General features: G+C 43.2%; 1 protein-coding gene across 3 annotated transcripts in view; it reads left to right on the plus strand.

The window, feature by feature from the left end:
• The first annotated feature begins 7,625 nt into the window (after nucleotides 1-7,625).
• The window catches only part of LOC147616068 (rhomboid protein-like protein), a 22,955-nt gene continuing 7,767 nt past the window's right edge, over nucleotides 7,626-22,813 (plus strand). For all 3 annotated transcript variants that reach the window (XM_086778699.1, XM_086778698.1, XM_086778700.1), the window contains exons 1-5: nucleotides 7,626-7,766; nucleotides 8,720-8,844; nucleotides 9,304-9,364; nucleotides 9,554-9,720; nucleotides 9,899-10,013. In XM_086778699.1, the coding sequence (XP_086634825.1) occupies nucleotides 7,740-7,766; nucleotides 8,720-8,844; nucleotides 9,304-9,364; nucleotides 9,554-9,720; nucleotides 9,899-10,013 (495 nt within the window). In that variant the 5' untranslated portion in view covers nucleotides 7,626-7,739. The remainder of the gene's footprint in view (nucleotides 7,767-8,719; nucleotides 8,845-9,303; nucleotides 9,365-9,553; nucleotides 9,721-9,898; nucleotides 10,014-22,813) is intronic.

Here is a 22,813-nt window from a genome sequence, read left to right on the forward strand (position 1 = left end):
CACAACAAGATAAACTTGTTTGAACTCTAAAGAAAGAGATTTCAACAAGTGAAAATGCCGATGAGATTGCCCTCATCATAACATGCAGGCTATAGATAAAAGAAATTTATCTAAAGAATGCCCACACTATAACTTCTAGTGAATTTAGAAAATAAGATTGTCTTTGAATGTTGAGGTCAACATGCTAAGTGATGTAAGCAAAGCAACAATCTTGAGCCCAAAATTATCCCATAAGATAATATATGTGAGGGATCCCTAGCGTCCCATACCACCATGATACCACCCATACATACCTTAACAATTTGAAACTCCCTAGTATGCCGTCTAGGAAAATATGAATAAAATCCTGTATAAAAAGAATAAGATGGCCTTATCCAGACTTTCACATACTAAACCTATCTCTATATACTTGAGACTACATCAAGGAATAACTCCTTTTGAGTACATCATTAGAAAAGAAATTGAATTATTGGCGCCTTTCTAATGATAACTACCCAAAACACCATAAAGTTAGGGTAGAAAAATAACTCACCTAGATATATAAGTAACTAGGTATCCGAGTTGGAATATATACAAGAGTATAAGAAATATACTCCAAAATTATGTGCAGGCAAATGCTACCTTCAAGCACATTTAAATATTCAAAAGATCAAAAAATCCTTATAAAACCATGGATAAAAGCATAGAAGCTCCTCCAATCCATAAAAACCATAGTTGATCATAAGAATCAATGCATACCATCTAATGGACATAAATCATGCCAAAAGAAGCATTAAAATTGGTGGTGGCCAACTCATCAATCCGGAGTATATGAACGTTATGTTGTTCAAATAAAACTCCAAAGTAAGAAAGTGAAACACATGTGTGTAGCACTCAATAAAAAACCCCTAGAGACAAGTGATCTAGGCAGAACCTGATGAGTCCATATAAAACTTGGAAAACATCCACCAAAATAAACCGATCAACTAACCCATGATAGAGGCTTAAGAAATTAAGCACAAGCCACACTTAAATAAGTGCAAAATAAATTATCATGGAAAAGTGTCAAAGGTGAAACACACTTTGAACGAAAATTATAGCCATCAAGAGAAATTAAGGAACATGTCCAAAAAGAATGGCTAAAAAATGGTAAAAAATCATGAATACATCGTTTAGAATTAATCCAAACATAAATATCCATTAATACGAGATATAATCGTATTAAAAATATGCGAATAACCCGCATCTATCTAATGTCAATACGAGAAAACGTACTTCAACATTAAATAACCCTCGAAAATATTAAATTCTCGAGAAAAAGAATTATCATGATTTTTTTCTAATTTTTCCAAATTTATAGGATCTCAAAATATAATAATTTTGAATTCCACCAAACCTATCTCATGGCATTCCAAACCTATATTTTTCCAGAAATTTTTTAGCAATTTAATTTGCCAAAATACCATTGATATTTTAAAAATACCAATTTTTAGGATTTCTAAATATAATATCTAGAATATTCCTAATTTTCCCTGAGAATCCCATCGTTCACGAAATTTCCAATTCTGCCCGACAATTCTCAAATCCAATGAAAATTTTTAATTTTAATGGATTTTTCTAATTTTCTGGGTCAAAAAAAATATAATTTTAAAGGAATTTGAATGGTCACAGGTGCCCGAATGGACACACCACATGCCAAACACCAACCCCACATTTACCCGAAATTTAAAATAACCTTTGTCTAATTTTCCACTAATTTTCAAGAATTTTTTAAAATTTTTAATCAACCCCGAACGCATTTAGAATACGAACGGTCAAAAAATTTCGGAATTCCAACGATTTTCCCGGAATACGGAAAGCCAAAAGTTTTGGGAAAATGAAAAGACAAAAAAAATTGGAATGTGAAAGGTCAAAGGTTTCCGGAATACGGAAGGTCAAAAGTTTTTCCGGAATTCGGAAAGCCAAAAGGTTTCGGGAAAACGGAAAGCCAAAGGTTTTCCGGAAGACGAAAAGCCAAAATTTGTCAATAAGAAATTTTCAGGAATTTTTCAGAGTTTTTTTAACTCAAATCCAGTAATTTTCAGAAATTTCTAGGCTTTTTCCAAGCTTTTTTTGAAATAAATTCAAAGAGCTTTTTTTAATAAAAAACTCATTTTTTTTAAAATGAAAAAAAATGAAAAAATAAGCTTTTTAGCTTATATTTGGTAATTTGATTTTTTAGGGGGGGGGCGTTTTTTCGCCGGGCGGCTGCGCAGCCCCCCCCCCTCCCGTCGCCTGCGCATAGGATGGTGTGGAGCATGGGTTAGGACTAACCTTAAGGTTTAAGGTTAGGGTCAGGCATCCAAGGGTCACACATGAGGAATAGAAAGTCAAGAGTCACTTGAGGGCCCTCCTATATAATAGGGGCATGGGGCACACTCAAAGGAGCTTGGGGGCTTGGAGGTTTAGGCTCCATGAGGCTTATGCTATGGTCTCTTGTGTAGAGATCCATATCTACTCATCTACCATTTCACACTAATACCTCTTGATGGTATGGGACATCAAGGTAGAGGTATGATGTATTTCATTCATTATTCATGTGTGCATCCCTTGGGCTCGGGGGTGGTTGGGTGGTTGAGTTTATGCCTAATTTATGCATGTTTTATGCATAACAATTATCTAGAGAGATCTTAGGGTTTTAACAGTGGTATCAAAGCAATCTCTATTTAATTGTTGATTTTTTTTAGTAAATTTTAATATTTACTAATGAAATGTTATTTTATTGATTTGTGTTGATGAAATGCACATGGATCATCATTATGGTGATTGGAACATGTGGTACTTCAATTCAATGGACGAATCGACGTTGCGGGGAAATACCGTGAGTTAATGCTATTTTTTCTTATTTTTTATGGTTAAAATCGAGCATTAATGGAATTTTTTACAAAAATACCATAAAGTTTATGGTGGATATTTTTGTAGGATGGATTCCCTGAATTTCTAGAATTTTTTAGAAATTTTTCCTAATTTTTTAGGAATTTTTTGAGCATTTTTATGATTAAAAATGTATTTTTATACATTTTTGCGGGTTTTTTCTGCGGGAATGCGATCAAATTTCTGTCAATTTGCTACTGAAATTCAGTAGGGGACAGCGTGTTGATGCATGAATTTCACTCCCGTGGGCGTGGGGTCCTCTCCGCCTCTCAAATCTGATATTTCCTTTATTTTTCCATGAAATTTCTCTTAAAAAGGAAAATTTTTAAACATTAATCATAATTAATGTTAAGCCCATGCTCACAAGCCTAATGTGGGTTAGCCTCCTAGTATAGGCACACATAATGTGTATATAATATAGCACACATAATGTACATATAACAGTTTCCTTCACTGCTAGTGTATACTAGCTACTCATCTCGTCAAAGACAACATCTCTACTTACTTGCATCTCACGAGTGGTAGGATTATAACATCTATAACCTTTTTGCTCCATAGCATAACTAATAATCTACCTTTGGATCCAACTTTGTTCTTACTTCATCATAAACATGCGCATATATAATAAACTCAAACACTTTAAAGTGAGACACATTAGGTCTTATGCCTATAAACTTATGTTCAGGCATCATACCATGAAAAGCTGTAGTGGGTGTTCTGTACACAGTTGCTCTAGTGCTTCTGCCCAAAAATAATGTGGCATATTCTTTCAACCATCAAGGCACGTGTCACTTTTGCAATGTGCCTATTTTTTCTTTCTACAACACCATTTTGCAGAGTGTGCCTACATGTAAATTGTCTCTTGATTCCCTGCTTTCTTAATTAATCCTCACTGAACTCATTGGAGAAATATTATCCCTCACCATCTGCTCTTAGGCATTTTATTTGCGTGCCTTTTTTCCTTCTTGACCAAGATTTTAAATCTCTGAAAGTGAGCAAACACCTCACTTTTCTCCTTTATAAAGTAAACCCACACTTTCCTAGTGTGATCATCAATGAATGTAACATAATACCTACAAATTGTTGTAGTCTTGGTCAGTCCCCATACATCAGAATGTATAACATCTAATGCCCTTGCACTGACATGCTTTTCATGTGGGAAAGTATCTTTGACCTACTTACCAAACTGACATGCTTCATAGGGAAAGTATCTTTGACCTACTTACCAAACTAACATGCTTCACATACTTTATGCATGCCATCAACGTTAAACTTTAGCAAACCTGCAACAATATTTTAGGTCTGCGTAGACTTCAGCCATTATATATTCACATGACCAATGCGCTTATGCTATATGTCAATATCTGCAAAATGACACCTGTTCCGTGCACAAACATGGCTACCTTTACCTCAGGCATGTTCACATCCAAAGTAAACATCCTTGCCATTTCTATTACCCTTTGCAAAATGACACCTGTTCCGTGCACAAACATGGCTACCTTTACCTCAGGCATGTTCACATCCAAAGTAAACATCCTTGCCATTTCTATTACCCTTTGTAACCAAGTAACACTGATTTTTGAAGTCTTCCATAAAACATCCTTGAGGATTAAACCTTACTTGTAAACCCTACTCAACCATCTGTCCAACAACAGATTCTTTGTAATATTTGGAACATGAAGTATATCTTCCAAGTACTTCATTTTGCCATCTTGCATAGACAATGGTAACATGCACAATGAGATGTGTGGTATCATCACTTGTGTCTACATAATCTAGTTTTTTCATTTTCTACATGTGTCTAAACCACTCACCATGACTGGTCATATGGTTAGAGGCGCCATAATCCACATACCATATATCTTGAGATCCTAACACATCTTCTGTTGTCGAACTAAGCATGTGCTACATCACAAACAGTTGCTCACTTCTGTTCATCACACCACCCTATTTACTAGATGATGCATAGTTGCCTTCCTGCAACTTTTCACTTTTAATATCATTCTACTATTTTATAGCAGTCCTTTGCTATGTGCCCTAGTTTGCCACAATAATAGCACTCTACGCTATTTGCACTCTGATTTCTTTGCCAACCACCTTGGCCTCTTTGGCTGCCTCTACCTCTAGGCTGGCCTCTTCCACTTGTGTATGATTGTTGCTGTGGCGAATCATTGGATTGTTGTTGTCTAGAATGTTGTTTTCCTTTCGGCCACCACCTTGGCCTCGTCGACCACGACCTCTACCTTTGTCTCTACTTGAATTAGAGTAGAAGGCCTGTTCTGATGTGTTCTTGCTTTTTGAAGAAGAGTCGTCACCTAGAGATTTTTCTTCTATGATCAGCATAGACACCGAGTCCCAAAAGTTGGGAATATTCTCTTTGACTACAATGGAGGTCTTGAATGGCTTGTACTCTTTGCCAAGTCCATTCAAACAGACACTCACCCAATCATCATTTTCCACACCAATACATTGATAGACCCAAGGGATTCAACAATTCCCTTGATCTTTAAAGCATACTCAATGCTTTTCTTTTCCACAGTATGCAACTCTTGTTTTAGCTGTAGTTTTCTTGGCTTTGTATTGGTTTGGAATATCTGCACACCAAATTCCACCATGCAATTGCTAGAGTATTGGCATTTTGTATGTGTCCTATCATTGTGTATATAACATTGATCGAAAGCCAACATATGACTTTCCTTACACCCTGATTCTAGTCCTTGAATGCCTTTATATCCACCGTTGGAGTGGCATTCTCTTCGGACAGCTCTTGAGGCTTCTCATTCTCTCATTCGACATAGTCCCAAAATCCTTTACCCATCAAGAAATTGGTCATTCTGAACTCTAGGCGGCATGGAAGTTGTTCTTGTCTAGCTTCTCACTAACAATCTGATTGAGTCTGTTAGACATTTTTTTCTTATAATAATCAAAAACCTGCAAACAGACAATTTTTGTATGCAACCTATAACATAATAGTATCTTTTGTGACTGTCGGGGTAGTGGTACTTCAACACAACCTGTAAGTCACCAAATCTGACCATAGTACATGTACATACGCCCAATATCAACAATACATGTGCGAACACTGTCAAAATGCACTGTTGCATTGCAATAACCAGATTTCGACTAGAGACAGTTTTCTACCAGAACTTCCCAAAATTATTGAAATTACCTTGCAATGACAGAACGGAACCCTAAACACAAATTTAACCATAAAATTATAGTACAAAGTATTATGTACCACACAAGAACCTCCAAGTCTGCGAAGACAGTTCCTCAATTGGAGATGTGTAGCTCCCATAACTACTGAAGGGAGTGTTGTACATAAACAAGAAAGGAAGAGGAGGACGATGATGCTCTTACTAGTGTATTACTTCCTTCCTTGCTTGTTCTTTCCTCTTACTTGCTTCCTTAGCTCTCACACAAACTAGAGCTTTGATACCATAAAGAGAATGTAGGGGAAAGGGAGAGCTTGAGTTCCTTGTAAGCAAACACACATAAGAGAGTGCAAGACACAAGAGAGAATGTAGGGAAAAGGGAGAGCTTGAGTTCCTTGTAAGCAAACACACATAAGAGAGTGCAAGACACAAGAGAGAGAGAGAGAGAGAGATGGATGACTAAATTTTCTTCTATCTTCTTCTCTTCTCTACAACTATATAACTAAAAGATAAGAGTATATACATAAAGGCAAAGTACTCTCCTACATTAACATACAATGGTTAGTCCATAGTGTGAATCTGACTATATGAACTGGTGCTATAACTATGCCATAACTCTAGTACTCCAAAGTGGCTATCACACACTGGGTGGTATATCAACCATAATCTCACCAACCATGCCATTGGCATAAGTGCCGAAGCTATCACCCACGTGGGTCATCAATATCGATCATAGCACTAATTGAGCTCAATATCTCAACATGCATGGTTGGTATACGACATGTGGGTGCAAAGGTCTTACCATAGTCAATGCCTTTTTCCTATGCAGCATAACCCTTTGCAAAAGCCTTGTTTTGTATCACTTGACACTACCGTTATCTTTATGTTTAAACTTGTAAACCCATTTCATGGCAATGACCTTCTTGTCTCATGAGGTAAATCAAACAAATCCCAAGTATCATTTTTTAGTAAAGCATCAGATTGCATAGCACTCATCCATTGTTCTTATTCCTTTGCTTCATCAAAGGAGATGGGTTTCTATTCATTACATAAATTGGCAATAAGAGCATGAGAACCTACACATGTTGTGCTCGGCAAAGAAGTGGCCAATTCGTTGTCACGCAGTTTTTGTACGAGCCATTTTGGCATACTTTTTGACTCCTTAGTTTTGTCATATAGTGTTTGCACTAGCCATTTTGGCATACTTTGTGGGCTGAAAACATGTTGATTTTTAACCTATGTGGGCTGATTTTCAACATTTCTTTGAGTATCTAAATGCTTTACCTCAATGTGTCCTCAATTAAACAATGGAAGGAGAGTTGACTATGTCCTGCATATATTTTGCTGTTTTTTATATGAAAGCAAGGGTTGAATTGCATCTTTCATAAATACTACATCTCTACTTACAAGAATAGGCTTAGTAGCAAGATGATAGAAATGATAACTTTTATTTTTCAACCTATACCCCACATGCAATGTTAAACCATCAGCACTACCCGTGCACAAAATTATCAGATGTTTTTTAAAATTCATAAAAAATAAAACCAAAAAATTTATGTCCGCCGTTGGATCATGTAAGATCTTGACCCGTTTGACAAGGATATCCATTGGCACACATGCGGGAAGAAAAGAAGGGCTTCAGAAAACCCTACAGCTATGGCGACCTAGCTCCCGCGCTCTGCTCTGCTCGCCATGAACGTTGCTTCTACGGCCTCCACTGTAAGCTCTCGCTTTCATTTTCCATTTTTTAGACTTCTTCCTGTCATGATCTCGCATCTGGCATCTTAGTTCCTACATTTTTCTTTCTCTGTAAACATTCAATGACATTGCCACAGGAGTATTTCTTGCTGTGAAAAATTGCGCTTGAACTTTACTCTGGTTTTTTTCATCGATCTTCTCGCTTGATAGCTGGATCTGGCTTTCCATTTTCTGCTTTTTGTGCACACTTTCTGTGTTTTACATGCCCTTCGTGCTCACTGTTTGGGATCATCCGACAGCAATAATCATAGCCTTTTCCATTCAGTTTATTTGATTTTCTTTTCTGCTGTATCAAAGACGGTACAAAAACTACGTGATCACTGTCTCTTAATGCTGCAATTCGCTGCATTTCTACGTAATTCTTGAATACAGGTTTGCTTGAGTTTATTTGAACTTTTATGATTAATCACCTATATGCGTGATGGCCATCCAATGTGTTGATCTAATAATAAGGTACTATGGCAAGATTTAAATCTGCAAGTTCTGTAATTCGTTTTTTTTTGTTTTTGTTTTTTGGCATCATCTGATAGCACTTATTTGTTAGGATAATAGCTTTTCTAGTCACCTCCCAACAAATCCCCCCTCCCCCCTTCTCCAGGGTCCACATCACCGTGCTTACATGCGGCATCTCAGATTGTGTCGAATTCCAAGCATTGGCAGGCCTTTGTGCCTGTGCGGTGCTGTGCGCCACACGATCATTGTGAACTCCTTGAAATAAATTTATGCAAATCTACAAGGATTTTGAATGCAGTTCTGTTCAAATTTATTTGTATTTATTTAATCATGACCGTTATCTGCACTGAACACTAGCATTCCGATCTGAGAATAGTGTACAAAGGAAAATATGTTAATCTGAAGTTCATAGCTGATGTTTGAATCTTAATCCACTCTTTTTTCACCTTTTGTTCCTTTAGGCTGGAGGCCTGTTCACCGGCTTCTCAAGACTTTGCAAAGGGCTTTCAACATTCCTGGTGATTGGATACGTGCTAGTACTACTCCTCCCCTTCACAGTCGACTTTCTAGCTCTAGTTCCTGGAAAGTATGGCTTTTGTCCCTTATATTACTTGTTTTTCAAATTCTCTGTTTAAATTTGTGAAATGTGATGGCCTCAAGTTCCTGGAAAGAATGCCTCTTGTCCCTTATATTACTTGTTTTTTAAATTCTCTGTTTAAATTTGTGAAATGTGATGGCCATCTTAGAAAGGTTAAACCATCTTGTGTTTACCATATGGACTGTTTTCACATTGAAGTTTTCAATAAGTCATTTCAAAAAAAGGAAGTTTTATTAGAGAAATCCTCAAAAGTTGGAGGCTCAGATAGGACATGGCTGTATAAAGAGATTGATAGCGTATGTGTGTGGATATGCTTCATCAATGAAGTGCATGCTGAAGACATTATTGCATTACAGAAAACAAATGTGCATCATTAAATACTTCCTTGTTTTTCACAAGCGTTTTGGTGACATCTATTACAACCTCATATGAGCTCTATCAATGCAGAACTATTCCTTTTGCTTGGAACTTGGTGACTGCTGGATATTTGGAGCAATCAATATTCACTGTATTCTCTCTTCCCTTCTTTTTGTTCGTGTTTAACACTGGGTCACCATCTTTTTGTTGTTGTTACAAGATCCTCGTTGGGTTGGCCAAACTGTTACTCCTTTTAAGAGAATGATAGGGTTAGCTTTAGATAAGTGCTTTTACAAGAGTGCACGCAATAACCCCTAGTTTTTTGCTGGTAATGTGACAGTTATTCGTCAGTGTTCTTGGTCTCCTCCTTAGTGGGAAAGTGCTTGAGCCAATATGGGGCTCCAGAGAGTTTTTTAAGTTCATAGTTGTGGTGAATTTCTTGACTTCTGTGAGCACATTTGTGCTTGCAATCATTCTCTATTCAGTCACGACAAATGAGAAGTATCTGTAAGTCATTATGCCCTTTTGTGTTGATACAATAATTCATTTTTTGGACTGAAATGCTAAGTGATAGGACAAATTCTGTGCAGAATTATGTCATGGTCCTTTTTTCCAATCTTGGAGCTTGAGTTTACTCCAAAGGTAACACCAGAACTAGGTCGTGTTGACAATTTTTTTGTCACAGGTATGCACCCCTCTCGGGCTTTCATGGAGTGCTTGCCGGTTTTCTGGTCTCTGTGAAGCAACTTATGCCTGATCAAGAGATTAAAGCATTACTGGTTCTGAAATTGCGAGCAAAGGTACTGCTATTTTATAGTGATTGTGACTAAGCTATGCTGTTCATTGTTTAATTTTGTGTGTATTTTAGTTGTGACGTGCATTCAGAATTGGCCTAGGCCAAGAAACCCAGCAGTGGTGTGCTGGGCACCCAGCATCTGCAGATTGCATTGGGCTATTGAATAGCTTCTGTATGGTTTTTAGTGAGCACAGTACTTCTAGCAACATACAATAGTTTATGTATTGGTGGTGTGGGTCTTTTGCTGTTTCATCTGCCCTCATTCACTTGAAGTTAAGTAGTAAAAAGCTTGCAGAGAGGAGCATACACTGTAGATTTGAGGTTGTTTAGTTCGCCTGCATAGTCATCAGCATCTGTATGGAAAATCATGTTATATAACACCAACAACTGGGATGGCATGTCTTAATCTTATAAGTGCATTAGCTGCTGGGAAACCTTAAAGCTGGATTCAAAAACCTACTGCTGCGGTTTACTTTATCCTCCTGGCTTAAAGAGTGTTGATGGTTTGTGGTGTGCACTCATAGAGTGAACGAACTTTGTCGTGGTTGCTGCTGTTAGCCTGTTTGTGAATGTGAGATTCTTGATGTGAATATCCAAGCGCTGCAAAGAGTTTGGCACAATGCAGTGTGTGCTGCACTGAGCACTCTAGGCATCAGGTCAGCCTACTACAAGTCTTTGCGTTTGTTGCATCTTGAGGCATCTTGCTTAATTTTCCCCCAAGCCATGTGTGCTAGTTAGCATAGGGTTTTGCAATAGATCCATGCATTAGTTTTTGCATGTAGGAGCCTTGCATGCAGTTTTGCGAGATCTGGTTATGCGAGTTCATGTTTGCTTTTCATGGACTCCTAAACATGTACACAATCCAAATTCTGATTGCATCAATATTTATCATCACGTTCTCATAAATATGTGACTTACATTAAGCCCGGCAAGAACATGCAATTTGCGTGGAGTGGTACCGCTGTGAATAACGCAAGGCACAAAAAGAGGCGAAATGCAAGGCCCTGGGGGATAAGCTTGCTACTTTTATGGCAAAGGCTGAAGTTTTGATCGTTGAAACTTAGTAGGACGAAAAGTTTTTGAAGAAGGGAGAGCTTCAAAGGCCCAAAGTTGTCCACGAGTTTGCAGCAGTCGAAGACCTAGGGGCCAGAACAGGTGCTGACAACACGCTTAGCAGAGACAACGCAAGCACAGGAGTGAGTCTTGGAAAACTTGTCGAACGGAGAGTTGGTGGCAACACCGATAGGTGAGAGTCATGAGAGTGTGGTTTAGAGTTTATTCTCGAGGAGGATGGATAGAGTTTCAGTTCAGGTACACAATCCAAATTCTGATTGCATCAATATTTATCATCACGTTCTCATAAATATGTGACTTACATTAACCCCGGCAAGAACATGCAATTTGGGTGGAGTGGTACTGCTGTGAATAATGCAAGGCACAAAAAGAGGCAAAATGCAAGGCCCTGGGGGATAACTTGCTACTTTTATGGCAAAGGCTGAAGTTTTGATCGTTGAAACTTAGTAGGATGAAAAGTTTTTGAAGAAGGGAGAGCTTCAAAGGCCCAAAGTTGTCCAGGAGTTTGCAGCAGTCGAAGGCCTAGGGGCCAGAACAGGTGCTGACAACACGCTTAGCAGAGACAACGCAAGCACAGGAGTGAGGCTTGGAAAACTTGTCGAACGGAGAGTTGGTGGCAACACCGATAGGTGAGAGTCATGAGAGTGTGGTTTAGAGTTTATTCTCGAGGAGGATGGATAGAGTTTCAGTTCAGGGATGGGTACTGTGAGCAGTGTTCTGAGGATACAGCAGTGTTAGATTTGGCAGAGGAATCAGACTCAGGAGTCGGAAGAGAACAATTTGTGTGCCTATCGTTGGACCCAACTGGAAGTGGAGCAAAAGGTGAGTTATGATCCCTTCTGCTCCAAGTTAAGCTGAAGAGGCATCACAAGTATGGGTGCTGTGTGGACATGGTTGGAAGTGTCAACCAGCTCAAGGGCAAGTTCAGAGGAAGAATTGGTGGGTTCAACCTAGGTGCCTATCACCAGCTTTGGACTTTATCCCTGTGTAACTTGCAACCATCATGATCGTGTAATGCACACCGAGGCCTTCTCTGTACCTTTTCTTTTAGTGAGTTTAAGCAATCCACTTTAATCTTTGTACACTAAGAGAGAGCTGTAGAGATGGAGAGTCAACACCAGATTGGGTCCCAGCTACCCACTTAAGGGCCCCCGCCCGCAAGCAGGAATATTTGCTTTATTACTTTGGAGAACTTCTTTACAATGCAGACTTTACCAAGAAACTTACTTGACGACGGCTGTCTGTGGAAAGCCAAATGCAAGGACAAGGTAGACCAAACGTCGGCTGAATCATCCAGCGGTCTCTGTAGACAACTTAGAAGCCACTGCGGGAGCCAATGTGCACACCCAGAACTGACGACGGGATGCAGGACTGATGGCTCAATGCTGAAAAGATGACTTCTTTTGCTGCCTTGGACTGTAGCACAAGGAAGTGCTATGCTGAAAAGATGTATGCACAAGTCCTAGGACTCAAGCACACATGCTGCTCTGTTTCAGTGCTGAACTGTGAAACAATTGGATGATTAGGGATTTGTTTGGAGAGAATGGATTGTATTTGGTTGATAGAAAGAACGGGTCGCATGGAGATAGACCTACAAAAACAACTTACATTTATGCAAGGGACGGAAGGACGCCTTATATAGGTCCCTACATGCTAGTCGGTTTTGCTATCATACTATCAGCCTACTAGAAAATGTTCATGACTTGCTGAAAAATTGGTTTTATGGAAGTGCTTTTCACACACGTGTGGCTGGGGGTTTTGTGTGCTGACTGCCTTTCTGTTGGCTGATTGGCGTATGGGCTGTGGGCCATGGGCTGGCCATGATGCCAGTGCTTAAGGCTGGCCTGTTTTGTGGCTCTTGGGCATCCCATATGGGAGCCCACTGATGGCTGGCCCTATGTAGCTTGTGCTTGACATGTCCTTGCACTAGGTTTCACAATGGCGTTACAATGTATGACAAATAAATCCTAAAAAGGTCCTACTGATGTACAAATGTTACAAATGTAGCAATGATGATAGCCAGTGTCACATAGCACCTCAGTGCTGCATGGGTGCATGTGACACCCAAGATTATGGGTTTTGATTTAACTCATATTTTATGATGAAGTTTTGGGACTTGGGCCCATGTTTGAACTCATCATATAGTCTTGTTTGGGTTTCAGTGAGACTGTGGAGACTGTGGAGACTTTGTGCGTGTGCCTTATACAACATGGTCAAATATAAGATGGGAGTCTTGTTTGGGTTTCAGTGAGACTGTGGAGACTTTGTGTGTGTGCCTTATACAACATGGTCAAATATAAGATGGGAGTTTTGACCAATGCAATGGTGCATATGCATTAAACATATTTTTTTTGGCATATGATGAAACCGGCCTCTGATAGAAAACCAGAGTGCGGTAAGAGCTAACACCTGTCCACTTGTAGTCTAGATGATAAACAAAACACAGATTGGAGCTAGAGTGCCCAAATCTGAATACACAACGACACCTGTTGGCCCCAAAGCTTGGCGCCCCTTGCGGTATTTCTTTATTCCATTAAAATAATATGTATGGCTGAGTACAACATAAAAACCAGCCGAGAGTTTACACCTGTAAGTCCAATCTGACTGCCCACAAATCCTTCTCAGCACAGAGGATCTATGCACACAGATCTGTGTCCTCAAGCAACACACTGTGCCTCCCTCTGATCAGCCAAGTTCACAAAGCAGGCCAGCCATGGGCATACATCTGGCATAACTCATAAGCATGATACATATTCTCAGCTCAACATACATAAGCTGTTCAATCTCTGTCTTAATCCCTTGTCAATCTGCTATACTCCTCCTCTCACAAGGAGCCAGATAACACATACCTGTAGCAGACATCAAGCAATAGAAAGAGAGATGGATGAACAGAGTCAAGGCTTACCAAGTTCAGCTCGTGAAACAATTCTGGAGGAAGCAACAGCACCAATCTGTGCCTGCAGGCACTTGAACCCACAATCCTGCTTCACACATGTGCTTGCACTTGCCTGTATCTTCCTCCTGAAGCTCACTCCTATGCTGTCCTTGAAAGTACAGATCTGAAAATCAGCACTGTACTTGATTGTACCGCCTCGGGATGCGTGCCAGGCGTTGTACTTGCAAAAACAGCCTGCTGTCCACTTCTGTACCTGTCTGAATCAGCATGCACAGGTCTGTCCAGCACCTGTAAACACTTCTGCAGCAACTGTACCTTCTGTACCTTGCTGCCCGTACACTGTACGGCAGCCGTACCAGGTGTACCTGCTGAAAAACACACTGCACAGTCTGTACTGGGCTTCTGCGCAGCCAACCAGCAGCTGCTCTGTGCGCCGCCAGCAACAGAAGAGAGAGAGAGAGAGAGAGAGAGAGTCCAGCACTGGCCGTACAGTGCTGTACGGCTGGTTTCTTCAGAAAAACAGCAACAGTTCTGATCTTCAGCAGCCGCCTCCCCTTCCTGTGCTTTTCCCACGCTTGTACACAAGCGCATGAAGGAAAGCCTCTCCTTTTGCTACACGACTCCCCAAAAAGGGAGGAGAGAGAGTGAAGAGAGAGAAAACCTCCTTCCCAAGTTAATCCCTAGGGCCCAACTTAATAAGTTCCCTAGGGCCACTAAGGCCTAGGGGCAACTTTTATAAACATTAAAAGTTAATGTTTTAATGTTCCCCCTTCACACCTAGGGTTGTCCACACATCTTTAAACACTGTCCGGGCACCCCCCATGTGAATCATAAAATATTCTGACCCTGCAACCACCATGCCCACACTTGTCCTGCTCCATTTTCACAGGGCCATGACATATGACATGCATATGCGACCTTGTTTGTGTGCGAATGTCCACAGTCCTAGTGACATGTGGGAACTTGTGGGCGAGTGTGCTTGACCCTATTTGTGGCCTTACATATGTTTCATGTAGTTTTTGTAGGTGGTAAGCCCATTTTAATGTTTATAAGGTTTTATTATTAATGTGAAAATGCAAGTAAGGTTTAATTACTAATGTGTGAATGCAAGTTCACATTAGAAAAAAATGAGGCGGATAACTAATAAAAGGATGGATTGTTTATCATTTTGGGCGCCCCTCAATTAAAAAGTGTGGACCGCCTTAAGCCTTGGGCACCCCATTATCTATTGGTGTGTAGACAACCTAAGGGGCCACTCAGCATATGTGTGGGCACCCCCTGCCATGTGTCAGGTGGTGCCAAGTGTGGCATGTGCATGGGTTGGTAGGAGGAGGCAAGGAAAAGGGTTGACCCATGTTTACGTGGCACCGGATTGTGCACACCTTAATTTGGTGCCATGTAGATAGGATTATTCCTTATAGCTATCTAAAGGGCAAAGTTAGAGGTCGTTGGCGGTTTGGAGCATTTTTGAGAGCTCCATCAGTACCCAGAGGTGCCCAGAACATGCACTTATAATTGGGATATATTTTGGGCAGAATATGAACACATTTTATGACACTTTTGATGACTATTTATGGCTTGAAAAGGGCTTGCCGACTTGAATACGACTAGCTATCAATATGACAATATCCCTATATAAAGGCTATCAATATGACAATATCCCTATATAAAGGCAGGTCAAGGGTCATTTGTGAGCATACACAGGCAAGGGATGCAGAGCCAAGACCAAGGGCATGCAACCACATCATCTGGAGCAGCACAATACACCTCCAAATCAACGTTTTCCATTAATGCACAGAGGAGGGAAGTAAGCATAAAAGCTAATTTAAGAAACCCTAATTCAACATGTACAACCCATACCTAGGATTGTCCTAGGCTCTGATACCAATATAACATTACTATGTGGAAGCATGCTTAATTATGCTAATGCTTAGTAACCAATGTAACACGCAATGATGACACAGATGTAGAGAGGTGTCACCATTTGGCCACCCAAGTGGTTCTCTCCCGTTTCTTGTGCCTGTGTGGGGCCAATTTGTGGATCCGAGTTTCTTACACTTGTTTATGGCCAATTTGTGGATTCGAGTGACTGAGATCCCAGTTCCATGCTTTTCGATGTGCCAGGTATGTGCTCGGAAATGCCAGTGTTGTACTTGTTCCGTATCCGGGGGATTTGCTCATAACAAAGTGCACATGCACACATGTTTGCATGCTTGAAATTGTTTTCGCATGAATTGTTTTTGTGTGTTTGCATGCTATGAATGTCTAGTTCACAAGCTTAGGACACCTACCTATGAACCATGCGATTGCCCGGTATTTTGGCCATGTTTTCCGGCTTGTGAACAGGTGGTAACTGCACTCAAAAACCATTAGTTATTAAAATGCTTTGTAATGTTTATAACCTTTGTAGGTTCACATTTTTTTAAAATGGGTGGACATTTTTTATAAAGTGCTCGGGCCTAACTTGGTGGTCACACCCTAGTGGCCACAATGGGGGGTGGGGCTTGGGGCTCCATAGTCACAAGGAATGGGCATTCTCAATCTTTTTTGTCCCCGTTCCTTGTCCCCATTTTGCATCCCATGTGACCATAGCCTGGGTGACCCCACAAGTGAGGGCTGACCACCCTTGTGGCCAAAGTTTGGTGTGGGCAACTTATAATCCATGCACGATTCATTTTCATCGTCTCTATAAGCAAATTGTGATTTTTTTCCTGCACACCTAGCCCTCCATCATTTTTCCGAAGAGCTACACTCATCCATTTACAAATTCGAGCACATATCTATGATCAACATCATAAAACGTCTTGTTACATTCCTTTGCCTTTTTTTTTGGCAACTTCATCATGGCGGCTTGTGTGGGCGCCACCGTCCGCGCCATCATTAGGCGGTTGGTTTTGCTGTTGTTCAGCTTCCGTGTGTTGCCCCAATCTGCCCATGCTGTTGGACAGTCTGTTTTTAGCTGGTCAAGCTATTCCAAGGGTTGGTTGTGCTGATTTGGAGCTGTACAAGGCGTCCATAGTACCTGATTGTGCCCATGGGCGGTTTTTGTCACCAATCCTTTGAAGTTTACGTGACACAAATTGTAACCACGAGTGTCCACCTGTGCAAGTTCTCCATTTCAGCATTTCCGCGTTGTGAGAGGGCAAGCTAGGTACTAGTATAGGCACACCAATGCCGTATGTGGACTCGGAACACCTAGAATTGTTGAAAGTCTTCCTCAATGGAATTCTTCTCCGACAAACATGTTTGGTATTTGTATTCATTTCTTTGTGTATGGCAAATTTGGCTATCATAGCCCGTGGAACATTGTACAAATCAAGGTGGTTCCAAACGTAGTGAACGATACGTTTAGTACATTTGGAAAACGCGCTGAAAAGATTCCAAACGTAGTGAACTTTGCCCCGATATATATATATATATATATATCTATACAAAATTCATAGTTTACTTATAAAATTTTGAAATATGAAGTTTAAAGATTCATCAATGAACATTAAAGCACGTACTAATAGTATACAATCTTTAATTTCAATTTTGCACAACTTACAACTTACAAGTCACAAGTGACAATGGCAAATGCAAATATCAAATAAAATAATTGAACAATGAACATAGATGAAAGTGAGATGGATCATGGATAAATCCGAAATCATAAGATTGTAGACAACCTTCTTGATGCAATAACACTTCCTAATTGTAAAAGAATCAGGTATATGACTTTTTGGTTTCACTTGAAGGCACGAAATATCTCCATCCGTCAACATGTTGCCATCCGAGTCATAGTCAGGCTCTTTGACCACCGGCACTGTAGGAATGGCGTCACTTGTATCTATGGTAAGGAAAAGCGAAAAAAACGACGTTGACTTGCGTCCGTTTTTTAACCTATAAAATCAAAAGTGCACGTTCACTAATGTTTCCAAACGTTTGGAACGTTTGGATGCAACTATGGTACATATATAATACTCCAATAATATACTTGGTATTGGTTGGTCCTAGTCGTGCGTGCTACCAAGCTCCCCCCCGTTGTCGTTGGTTCTTGCGCCTGTTGCGTGTTTCGCCCCTCCTTCTCTTCCGTGCGCCATCCGCCCCCTCATTGCTCCTCTTGGCTTCGCCCCTCCGCCTTTGTCCGCCCTCCCTCCTTTGCTTGCGTAGAGTCCCCTCTTCCTGCCTCTTCCTCTGCTCCCCTTCGTCTGTCTCGATAGTGTATCCCCGTCTGTCTTCTCCCCCCCCCCCCCTCTTTCTCTTTTTTCCCTCTCTTCCGTCTCCTCCCCCCTCGCTTCTACCCCTTTGCCTCTCCCTTCCCTTCTCCCCTCTCCACCTTTCCTTCCCCCCCCCCCCCCCCCCCAACCCCCCCCCCCTCCTTCCCTCCTTCAGTACTTCGGGGCTTCTCTGTTTTCGGTGAGTTTCGGCTTTATTCTAGTTTATTCCCTCAGGAGGACTCCATGGCAGCTGCTTTGTCATCCCCGACCAAAGCCGCTGTTGCTTGCCTTTCTTTCTCCGAAGTGGATTTTCAGGTTCTCGCCTCTCTTGAGGCCTCCACCCTGGTCTGTAAAATTGTTGGTAGTTGCCCTGCGCGCGGACAGCTCAGGGATCTCTTTCAAGCCACCCTCATTGGTGATTTTGCGAAGATTACCGATATTCACCCTCTGAGGTACGGATACTACCAAGTGGAATTCGACTCATAGCGGTGCTAGACCGGGTCATGCAGCCGAGTCCCCTTGCACTGCGTACGGCGCAGGCCTTCTTTGCATGGTGGCAACACGGCTTCGATCCAACGTTTGACCCACTGGCTAGCGTCTCGGGCTTCCCGGTGACAATTTGTTTTCCAGGCCTTCCTCTTCTCCAGATGATTGGTGGTGCCATCGGGAGAGTGATGGAGCCCCCCCCCCATTGCTCCCTCGGTTCTCATGCGAGCAGCTGGGATTCCATCTCTCCACATTTGTGTGGCCTCGTCGGAGTCTATACTACATTGTATATCTCTTCCTAACCTCCGAGGTGATGCCATATAGCAACGCGTGGAGTACTCAGGCCTCCCAGGCCAATGTTTCATTTGCAGGCAGATGGGCCATCTAGCCAGAGCTTGCCCTCGGCGGCAAGCCAAGAGGCCGCCCCCAGTTGTTCCTCCCCCCATTTCTGGTGCTGATCCTCATCAGGGGGCAAGGAGAGAGGTTGGCCCTCAGGCAGTAGAGCCTCACTTTGGATGACCCAGCCACCGGAGAGTGGCGGACGCGCTCGGGCTGCCAGACGACCACCCGAGTTGAGCGTTGTAGCCACGCGTGCTAGGCTGGTAAATCTCAGGAGGATTCGGTTATGCCAGAGAACCATTATGAGCATTTATCTCAAGATTTTCCCGTTGGTGACGCGCCCTCGGCAGTCTTGGAGAGGGCCCCTCCAACCCCACCAGTATGGCAACCGATCCCTCGTCGAGATCCCCCCCCCCTCCCCCGCCATGTTTTGAGAGGCCGACCTACCTCTCTGAGCCCCCGGTGAGCCCGTCCCTGTAGCCGTCCTCTGTGATTTCTCCCAGCAGCACCCTTCCCCCACCTCTCCACCCCTCTGTCGTCCTCACCCCCCTCCCTCCCCTCCCCTCCCTGCTCCGTCATCTCGATTCTCCTTTACCCGCCGCGGTCCCTCCCCCCCCCCCCCAACTTCTGCCTCTCCAGAGCACTCTCGTCGCTCCCCAGCAGTTCCCGACCCGGAGTGGAGGCAGTCGGCTGGATCCGTCCGTCGCTTGATACACTGGTTCTTTGAGCCGGTAGAGATGACTATTGCCGCTTTCGAGGGCTCTTCCGCGAGAGTCCCTAGGTGGGGCTCCTAGGATCCTGGGACAACCAGTGGGTTATAGTTTCTTTCGATGTCTGTCGACGGAAGGGACCGACATTTTCGAGGAGACAGTAGCCCCTATTCGGATATGTGTGGGTTTTCACCACTCCAGGATGTCTATGCCAGATAATGGTGCGATGATCTTCTCTTTCCCCTTCAATGCAGCCCCGGGGACAGTGGGATACCGAGATGGTAGCAGCTGCCATCCAGGGCTAGGCAGTCGAGCTCTCCCAGCACCTTTAGGATCTTTGTATCACAGACATTCTCACCCATTTCTAGCCTTTGGCTAGGATGGAGCTTGGAGGTTCTGCTCATCGAGGCCAGGACGGGGAGATGGTAGCCTCCAGTCTGGAGGTGCTGCCTTTTTTCTTCATGCATACTTTTGTCGCAGTACCTCTTCCCCCCTCTTACAGATACCTCTATTGTGATAGTGGAGTCCGGAGCATTCATATGCTCGCGCTCGTATAGTGTGGAGTTACATGGAGGACATGATTAGTGCCCACTTGGCGTGCCTTCGTCCCTGCACGTATTGTGATTATTCCTTGTCTAAACCCTCGCCCAAGACTCTTCGAGTGGAGGGCAGTTTCGTTAGTGTCGCATCACACAGAGATTGATATGCGGATCGTAACTTGGAACATTTAGGGTTTAGGGGGGCCTCAATGCTTTCATAGACGAAGTGTCCTATGAGGCGAGCTCTAGAGAGCCATGGTTGGGGGATCCATAGACATTTTATTTCTCCAGGAGCATCACCTCTCAGAGGAGAGTACCGGCAGACGCGGGAAGATTCTTCTAGGCAGTATCTGGCTCAGGAGTCAGTCCTCGGGCGTGCACAGTGGATTACCATTACTATCGGAGAGAATAGCGTTGGCTTTCTCAACGTTTACGCTCTGAATGCTGTTGCAGGTAGAGCCCTCTTTTGGAGCTTAGTTAGACAGGCCCTCCCTGAGGCTGACTTTTGGTGCTTGGGTGGTGACTTCAACATGATAGAGGCAGCAGAGGACAGACTTGGGAGTGGCACGGCCACAGTTTCACGAGCAGAGTACTCAGCCTGGGAGGAGATGGTTCTTGTAGTCAAGGGACAGGATCCATGGCATCTTCCAGAGTTTGGGCGTAGCCCTGGGAGCCTTCGCTTTTCGAGATTGGATAGGAGGATCACCGGTCCCAACCTCTCCAGACTCCAGAGATTTTACGTGGATGAGTGGGTTTGCAGCCGAGGCGGTATGATTGGTATTTTGGCAGACACTACATTTTCAGATCACACCCTGGTTATTCTGTCCTTAGAGGACCCCTAGAGGCATGACAGACAAATGAGCTCGAGGATCATGGACAACCTCATTCAGGACCCAGAGATTTGCAGCAGGATAGAGAAGATATAGGCGAGTTTGGATTTTCTTTTAGGCTCTGTTGCACACACGATGGTGCGCCCCTTGGCCCGGCTACAGTGGGACCCTAGGGAGTACGAGTGGCATGATCCGTATGCATCCCTTGAGGCCACAGAGATCACCTTTTTCCAGTATACTGTTCGGCTGGGGCGGCATATTTTGACGGCGAGGAGGATGGTCTCTTCAGCTGCAGCGGGGCACTGGCGGCTACAGGGACTCTCACAGGAGTTCCTGGAGGATTTTTGGGCCCGGGTCGACAGGCTCGCAGGATCTCGACTTTCCAGTGGTGGGTCGCCCACAGGGGCTCAGCAGTTGGCACCTGGCTTGTCTACAGCGGTCTTTCGGCGGCCTACGTCCGATGTGGCCACCCTATGGAGACACAGAGACATTGCCTTTGGGATTGCCCTCAGGCGCAGCAGATTTGGCTGTGGATGCTGCGTATTCTGGCCCCCCTCTCTCCAGAGGGTGTTTGCGTGGGGTGCCGTTGCTTGGTCGACTTCGTGAGGGCCTGCTATGGGCTATGAGACGGAGCAGGACAGTCAGGCCATCAGATTCATTAGGGGCCAGCCTCTCCTTGTTCCGTTACACTGGATTTCTCGTCCGCCAGCTGGACACGGGAGAGGGATTTATGATGGGAGCTCCTCAGCAGCCTCACCATCTGGTTCACCTGGAGGGCCCGGTGTTTAGGGCCTTTGAGGGGAGACTGGAGCCACTAGCAGAGACTGTACGGGGGGATTTGGCAGGAGTTGATCCACACCCTGCGAGGACAATATGACCGCATCCGGACGAGGCGATCTTGCGGCGCCAGGCCTTTCACACCACTTGGCGCAGCGGCCCCTTCTATACCCTACACGCGGGATCCCCCCGTTGGCATTACAGGCCACCTGTTTGGCTTTCCCCCCCTCCTATTGTATGATTTAGCCCCTCAGTTCTTTGTACTGATGCTTGTACTTTCCAGCACCTAGGGAGAGTCTCTCGGGCTGCCTTGCTTTGTTCACTGCTCTGTTTTTCTCGTGAGCAGGAGAGGATCTTTTGTAGCCCTATGGGCGTTTTTATATAACTAATGAAAGGATCTTTTCTTGGAAAAAAAAAGCATCCCAGATAAAAGCATCAAAGATGAGCCAGCCGAGCCGCCGTAGACCATAACGAAATAACATCTGTATCCAGTAGCTGAGCTGAGAGAAGAGAAGAAAACTGCCAAAGCAGCAAACCGCGGATACGTAGAATGTGCCCATGTATTCCAGACAAGGAATCAAAGATGAACCCATTCCGTGTAGTCCAAATATGCCAAAGTCCTGTCCATCTAAGGAAATGGAATATCACAAGGTGACTGTCCGAAGTAATGACCTGAGGACAAATCCCAAATATCCACTGATGAGCCGAAACAGTAGACCTCTCTACTGCCTCCCAAACACGAGAGACAAAAGACCAAATCTAACCGGCCACTGGACAACTCATGAACAGATGCATAACTGTTTCAGTGCATGTCGTGTAGAAGAAGCAAGAGGCCAATGTAATTTCACGACGGTTGAGTTGATCCCGTTTAGGTAACCCTCCCACCAACATCCTCCAAATGAAAACCTTACCTTGGTAAGGGAGTTTAGATTGCCAACCACGCATAAGAGTTTT

This window comes from Cibotium barometz, chromosome 39 (assembly GCF_041138505.1).
Source record: "Cibotium barometz isolate CiBa-2024 chromosome 39, ASM4113850v1, whole genome shotgun sequence".
Classification (NCBI taxonomy): Eukaryota; Viridiplantae; Streptophyta; class Polypodiopsida; order Cyatheales; family Cibotiaceae; genus Cibotium; species Cibotium barometz.